General features: G+C 57.7%; 1 protein-coding gene across 1 annotated transcript; it reads left to right on the forward strand.

The window, feature by feature from the left end:
* Positions 1-2,273: 2,273 nt before the first annotated feature.
* Positions 2,274-4,493, forward strand: GALR2 (galanin receptor 2). Its single transcript, XM_008499765.2, has 2 exons — positions 2,274-2,617; positions 3,706-4,493. Exons 1-2 carry the CDS (start codon positions 2,277-2,279, stop codon positions 4,484-4,486), a joined length of 1,122 nt encoding a protein of 373 aa, XP_008497987.2. The 5' UTR covers positions 2,274-2,276; the 3' UTR covers positions 4,487-4,493.
* The last annotated feature ends 3,243 nt before the right edge of the window (positions 4,494-7,736 follow it).

Here is a 7,736-nt window from a genome sequence, read left to right on the forward strand (position 1 = left end):
GGGAGCGGGGATCGGGATGGGGCGGGGCCGGGTACCGGTTCGGGGTCTCGGTCCTGGTCCCGGTCTCGGTTCTTGTGTTGGGTCGGGACCTCCCGTCCTTGCACCCCACATCCTCCTGGCGACTGACCGCGTCCCCTCCTCCTGTCCTGTCCCCAAACCTCCATCCCTGACCCCCCATCCCCTCAGTCACCTCCCGGGGTCAGGGCGCTGGGGACACCTCCACCCCCTCTGCTCCCCTGGTGAGAAGTGGGACTTGCTCAAAGTCCTCGAACACACCAAACCCCAGGGCTCAGCTGTTGTTACCTCTGGTTTCAGAGCTCTCCTTCCCTCATCTGGACTCGGAAGCTCACAGGATAACAAAGCCAAGACCTGAAGCTGCAGATTTTTGTTGCTCCCCCTCTATCCCACTCGGGTGAGACCCCACCTGGAGTACTGAGCCCAGTTCTGGAGTACTGAGCCCAGTTCTGGAGCACTGAGCCCAGTTCTGGAGCACTGAGCCCAGTTCTGGAGCCCCTGTTAGGATGAAGACATGGATGTGCTGGAGTGTGTCCAGAGAAGGGCCATGGGGATGCTCAGAGCACCTCTCCTGTGAGGACAGACTGAGAGAGTTGGGGTTATTCAGTCTGGAGAGGAGAAGGATCCAAGGAGAACTTATTGTGGCCTTCCAGTGTCTGAAGGGGGCTACAAGAAAGCTGGGGAGGGAGTTTTTAGGGTGTTAGGTAGTGATAGGAATGGATTAATGGGGACTTGGGGGAATGGATTAAAACTAGAGGTGGGTAGATTCATATTAGACATTAGGAAAAAGTTCTTCACCATGAGGTCTTCTCACAGGTTATCAGCAACAGAAGAGGGAATGGCTTCAAGCTGCAACAGGGCAAGTTTACACTGGATTTAGGAAAAAAAATGTCAGAGTGGTCCTGGGTAGACCTGATGTCTCTGCCAGCTGCCTGCCCCCCCCCCAGTGTTACTAACCCCAAATCCCAGTGCTCTGCTGGGAGTGTTTGAGGGCACAGGGAGCTGGGGCAGCTTCTGAAGGGCTCTGTGTCCTGCGGGGGCAATGTCACAGGGCTGTGAATGTCCCCAGCCCTCCCAGACGGCTTAGATCTGAGCGTCCACGGAGAGAGGTGAGAGGCTGCGGAGTGGGTTTCATTACAGGAGAAATCGGTGCGTTCTCTCCACAGGAACATAAGAAGGGAACCTGAGGGCGGGATGAGGTGTCCTCGGAGACTGCACCGGCCAGTCCCGAGCCTTCCATCCGCAGAGGCTCTGGAGGACCGAACCAGACAGTTTTGCAGGCAGAAAAAGAAGACAGGTGTGAAAAAGACTGGTCCTCGCTGCAGCGAATTGCTCTGCTCCCCCCATCCCTGGGGAGAAACGGAGATTCTCCTGCAAACCCCAGCTCACCTTTAGGGCATTTTGATGCAAGGCTTTAGCTACGTGCTGGAAAATATGAACCCGTTCACAGTCCTAGAGGACCCCCACTCCGAAGAAACCAACCCCGCAGATCCTGCAGGGAGATGAGCCCTCCCCTGCTGCAGGGCTGAGCAATAAGGACAAGCACCCAGACACCCCTTTTGGGGTGCTCCGCCCGGCTCCCCCAACCCATTCCCAGGGGTTTTGTAGCAAAGACATTTTACCCCACCCAATTTGCCCCCTCCCCCCCCTCGGAGCCAACCAGCCTCAGCCCGAGCCCCCCTGCCCGCCCTCCCGGTGCTGCTGGGCTGTGTTTATCTCGGCGGGGGCCGGGGTCGCCGTCCCCTCCCCGGGGCCGCTCGGGGAGCGATACGCAGGGACGGGTGGGAGCCGCCCCCCCCGGCTCCTTCAGCGGGAGGGAAAGCGCTGAGCCGAGCCGAACCGAGCCAAACCGAGCCGAGCCGCCGGAGCCGAGCGGCCGCGGGCTCCCCACCGACCCGGAGGAGGTGAAGGACACCCGGCTCCCCTGCACCCCTCTCCCTCCGCACCCCTGGGGCTCACTTGCATCCTCCCGCGGACCCCCGGGGCTCCCCGTGCATCCTCCCTGCGCCCCCATTCGTCTCTCCCTGCACCCCTTCTGCACGCCCCGGTGCTCTCTCCCTGCACCCCTTTTCCCCTGCGTCCTCTTTGCTGCGCATCCCCGGGGGGCTCTCAGTGCACCCCTCGTCCTGGGCATCCCCACTGTGCTCCTCCGTGTGCTCTCAGTGTCCCCCCTTTTCCCCTGCACCCCCACACTGCTCTCTCCCTGCACCCCCAGTGCGTTCCCCCTGCTCACCCACCCCCGGCCATCCCCCCTCCCGGCCATGAACAGCTCGTTGGGGGGCTCTGAGGTGGGCTGGCAGCCCGAGGCAGTGATCATCCCACTGGTGTACCTCCTCATCTTCCTCGTGGGCACAGTGGGCAACTGCCTGGTCCTGGCTGTGCTGCTGCACAACGGGCAGGTGAAGAACACCACCAACCTCTTCATCCTCAACCTGGGGGTGGCTGATCTCTGCTTCATCCTCTTCTGCGTCCCCTTCCAAGCCACCATCTACACCCTGGAGGGCTGGGTGTTTGGGCCCTTCATGTGCAAGGCTGTCCACTTCTTCATCTACCTCACCATGTACGCCAGCAGCTTCACCCTGGCCACCGTCTCCCTGGACAGGTAGGAAAGGGGATGGGGATTGGGGGCTCCCTGCATCTGGAGGCTCCCCCTCTCTGGATCCTCTGCCAGGCAGGAGAGGGGACAGGGTCCCTTGGAGCCAAGCCCTGATTGCTGTGACCTCCCAGGGGAATCCAGGAGGATTTCTCTATTCTTGGGTGTCAAGAAATACCAACACCAAGGATGGGGTGCAGCAGGGGGATGGATCAGGACCATGTCCCTAGTTCCTACCTGCAAGAGGCTTTAGATCCCGAAGCTGTAGGGCTGGGATTTGTTTATCTGCAGACTCTAGCAGCTGAAGGAGGGGGGGGATAGAAAACCAGAGAGAAACAAAGTTCAGATCCTGTGCAGCCCTGTCTCTTCCCAGGATCCAGAGAGAGAGCCCCTGCCCTCCAACCTGCCTGTGGGAAAGCAGGTGAACCTCAAGGAGAAGACACTGGGATGTTTGAGCTGGGACACTGCTTTTCTCAGCCTCCCCTTTCATTAGCACAAAGTCCCTTTGTGTGCCAGCAGTGTACCCTGTCCCAGAGACCATCCCAGGCTGGGTTTTAGCCTGAAGTTCTGTAACAGCAGCCTGGGGCTGTCTGTCCTCCTGCACTCCCCAGAGCTGGGGAGAAGTGAGGTGGCCAGCAAGTGGGGGGCTTGTACAAGCCCCTAGATCAGAGTGTAATTAAGGAATCAGCTAATTGCAAAACTGGGAAGGGTGAGGTGTTATCTCATGTGCCAGCATGAGGAATGTGGAGGCTGGGGATCCTGGGGACTTGCTCCTCCTGCCTTCATGTCCCCACTGCCACCATTGTGGCAGACAGACTGATGGTTGAGTGAGAATCTGCTGGATTAGGAAGAGGGGCAGAAGGGGACTGTCCCCATCTTCCTCATCTGGGAGCCCAGCGGGTGATGGGACAGAGTTGGAGGAGAGGACCCTCCTTCCTCCACTGTGACCCTTGGAAGCACCAGGGATTCATCTGTGGGACAAATTGCCCTGAAAAGCTCAGATCCATCACTTTTGCCCTTTCTCCACTCTGCTCCTGGAACAGCTCTCCCTGCCCTCCCCAGGCCTGTAACAGTGTCCCTCTCCCTTTCCTGGGCAGGTATTTGGCCATACGATATCCCCTGCACTCCAGGGAGCTGAGGACACCCAGGAACGCCCTGGTGGCCATCTGTTTCATCTGGGGGCTGTCCTTCATCTTCTCAGGCCCTTACCTCAGCTACTACCAGCAGTTCCAGTTGGCCAACCTGACCGTCTGCCACCCCATCTGGGAGATCTCCCAGCGCAAGGTCATGGACATCTGCACCTTCATCTTCAGCTACCTCATCCCCGTGCTGATCCTCAGCCTCACTTACGTGCGGACCATTCGCTACCTGTGGAGATCCGTGGACCCTCTCCAAGACATCTCAGAGTCCAAGAAAGCCAAGAGGAAGGTCACCAGGATGATCATCATCGTGGCCGTGCTCTTCTGCCTCTCCTGGCTGCCCCATCACCTCCTCATCCTCTGCGTCTGGTTCGGGTACTTCCCCCTCAACCACGCTACCTACGTGCTCCGCATCCTCTCACACCTCATCTCCTACTCCAACTCCTGTGTCAACCCCATTGTCTACGCCCTGGTCTCCAAACATTTCCGCAAGGGCTTCAAGAAGATCTTCATCTGCCTCCTGAACAAGAAAGCAGCCAACAAAGTGCACGTGGCCCAAGTGATGAACACGGTCAGCCTGCTGGAGGCAGAGCTCAGCGAGGTGACCCAGCTCAGTGAGACCCTGGCCAGCCACTCACCCCTCAGCTGCAAGGTCCCAAACCAGCCCTGGGGGGAAGCAGAGCAGATGGGACATCAGCAGAAAGCCAATGGCTCCTTCATCACCTTCAACCTCACCTAGCAGAGCTTCTCCTTCCCCTACACCCAGGGCTTTGAAGTCTCCTGCAGTGTCAGAGTCCTGGGAATGGGCTACATTTTGCTTTGAAAATCAGCATCAAATCAGACCCTTTTTTCATTTAAATGTGTAACTGTTAAAGTGATGCTGATGGCTAGGGACTCGGGCCAACCAAGGATCCAAGGGCAGGATTTGCTTTCACCCAGCACTTGAGAGATCAGTCCCAGATCAGCTCTCATGTAATCACCTCTTCCTTCAGGTGGACTTACAACCTGTTGCATCTACACCTGGAGCTACTGAAAGCTCTGATCCCTCCAAACAACGCAGTGTCTGTCTGCAGTGAGTAGGGTGAACTTTTAGAGACATTTTGGAAGCCTTGTTTCTTTTGTGTCCCAGGGCAGCGCTGGCCACAGCCACACTGGCACATCCAGGAGAGGAGAAACCAGGAGACAAACCTTCCTGGTACAGATGGGGCCAGACGGGCTTTCTCATCTCCCTGGGGTTTGGGGAAGGTTTCTCCAAGATGGGACACAGCTGGAAGCAGCATCTGTAGCTGAGACAAGCACTGTAGCCCTCATATAGAAAGTTGTGGTTCCAGGGGAAGTGGAGGGGGAGGATTTTAATGCCTTCAGATAGCTTGGGCACAGCTCAGCATCTCAGCCCAGGGAAGGTCCTTGCAGTGACCAGCAAAGTGGAGCACCAGCACTGGTGCCCTGTGGCCATGGGGTGATGCCAGCCAGCCAGGGCTGTCCAAGTGCTGGGGGACTCCAGTGAGCTGGAGCAGCCACAATAAAACCCTTCATCCTGCATTCTGTGTCCCACTCCCTTGAGACACCCTGCAGCCCACAGTGGAAGAGAGGGGTGCTGGAGGGGTGCTGGGACCTGCTGGTATGAGGGAAGGTGCATACAGGGGTCTGGGGGTGGGGTGGAGGATGGGGGTTATGCCCAAGAAGGGCCATCAAATGGCACAGTGCTCCTCTTAATGGACTCACCCACAAGAGGCTGACTCACAGATGTCACCCGTGATGCCCAGAGCTGTGCCCTGACAGGACCAAGCACCCATGAAGATCAGGTCTCTATACACTACTGTTACAGAGGGGGTAAGCATTCCTGCACCCATTTCCCTCCTGCTGGATCCCCATGACAGAGCTCCCCATGACCAGGACACATTTCAGGAGGCTGTTTCTATCCAGGACCCATGGTAATCCCCCCCTCCACACCACACTGCCCTGCACCCTTCCCCGGGAAGCTTCTGGCTGTCAAACAGTTCTTTTCCCCTGCTGTGTTATTATAACCAGATCTTCCTGTCCCCACACAGAGGGTCATAAATCAGCCACTGCCTCCTATCAATAACTCTTGTATTTAGCCCAGGACTGCTCAGGGTGTAAGTCACAGAGAGTGCATGGATAAACAGCTGAGTTCTGTACATCTGCATTTCTCCCCTTGCTCAGCCCTCCCCAGCCAGGGAGAACATTCAATCATCCACACAAACATGATTAAAAACATTCTTTTCCTCCTGGCCTCATCCACTTCTGCTCTGAGAGCCACAGGATCTGGGTTCCCTCACACTGAAGTGTTAAAGCCCCTCTCCTGGACATGGTTACCACCTTCCCTTGGGGATGGAGACATTGTCCCACCTCCTCTGCTCTGCCCAAGGACAGGGGTCCCCTCATGGCATGACTGGGGATGCAACGTCCCCTGTCCCCTCATGGCTGAGGAGATGCTGACCCTGCTCCCCTCTATCTCACCCTATTTTTCTTTCACACCCAGCTGGACTCACAGACCTCAACCTGAGATGGTGCAGGACATCGTGGTGCCAGTCCCTGGGTCACACTGCAGGACACAGAGTCCAGCACTCACTTTCAAGCCCCTCCACACAGGGCTGAGCTCCCAGAAAGGACAAGAGTTGCTCTTGAGTTCATCTTTTTATAGCATTCCCAAGAAAATAAAAATAACTGGCTGACAGATGTACAAGCAAGCCAGCAAACCCCAAGCCTTGCATTGTGCCCCCATGGGGGGGCTCAAAATTCACCCAGAAAGAGCCCTGTGGGGGAAAGAAGGAGATGGGCTGGTGCCCAGGGTATCTTGTGTCCCTGTGGGGTGAGAGCTGGGGTACCAGGGGAAGGACCTGCAAGGAGGAGCAGCCCAACAGAGCTGTACTGGGGCTGCTGATACTCACCAAGTCCCAGCACGTAGCAGCCAGCCCCAGGGGACCCACGGGGAGCAGGGCCAGGCAGAAGGGGGGGCCCAACTGTGCCCCAAACTTCTTGCCCAGCCCCAGGGAAGCTCCTGGTGCCACCCCTGAGCTGGCCATGGGAAAACCTGGGGTCACAGCATGGCCACCGACCTCTCAAGCTGCCAGTGCCAAGCTGTCCCCAGGCTGGATTCACCAGGAGCCAGAACAGACTGGAGAGTGACAAACCCTGCAGGAGCCTTGGAGGAACAAAGTGGGAAGCAGAGGGGGCTCAGCTCCAGCCGTGGGGCAGTGCCAGCTGGGCTCCATGTCCCCTTCCCGTGCTCTGAGCATCTCTCATGACTCCATGCTGGGCTCTTAGGGGTGGGTGTGAAGTGCTCAACGAGGAGAGTGTCAGGAGGGTGCTTGGCTGCCATCATCACTCAGTTAACGTGTTGCAGAGACATTCCTTACCATAAAAAGCCAAGGAGCACACGGAGCCATTCCCCAGCATCCGACGTGACTTGGATGCTTGAGATCAACCCAGAGGGGCCGAGAGGCTCCCCCTGCTCCCACCCACAGAAGGGGGGGCTCTGGATGAAGTGTGCTGCTCCTGCTGCTGCTCCTGCTGCTGCTCCTGCTGCTGCTCCTGCTGCTGCTCCTGCTGCTGCTCCTGCTGCTGCTCCTGCTGCTGCTCCTGCTGCTCCCAAAGCAGGTCTGGCTGATGCAGCAGCTCCTCACCAGGGCAGGGAGCCCATTCACCTCCCCACATTCATTCCCGGTGCAAGGAAGGGGCAAGGGGTGTGGGAAAGGTTAGAATCAGGGTGAGTGGGAGGCTGGATTTAGGGACAGGGACCTGCTGTCTCAGTTTTCCTTTAGGTCAGGAAAAACAAGGGTCTTAGACTCCTATACAGAAGCCACACAGAGGGGAAGCCACCTCTTCCCCAGGTACTCACCAGCTCCTCCTTGCGGTGCAGCTGCCCCTGAGCCAGGTTCTCAGCCTCTCATCCCTCTTTGTTCCCCAAGATGTGGCCAGGAAAATCCTTCTGGCAGAAAACAACCCAACCAATTGCTGCTGCTGGT

Source organism: Calypte anna, chromosome 18 (assembly GCF_003957555.1).
Source record: "Calypte anna isolate BGI_N300 chromosome 18, bCalAnn1_v1.p, whole genome shotgun sequence".
Classification (NCBI taxonomy): Eukaryota; Metazoa; Chordata; class Aves; order Apodiformes; family Trochilidae; genus Calypte; species Calypte anna.

Excerpts from the sequence above, each read along its gene's own strand:
- GALR2 (XM_008499765.2), top strand. The coding sequence starts at position 2,277 with ATGAACAGCTCGTTGGGGGGCTCTGAGGTGGGCTGGCAGCCCGAGGCA. Across the intron at positions 2,618-3,705 it reads GCCACCGTCTCCCTGGACAG|GTATTTGGCCATACGATATC; the intron begins GTAGGAAAGGGG and ends TTTCCTGGGCAG.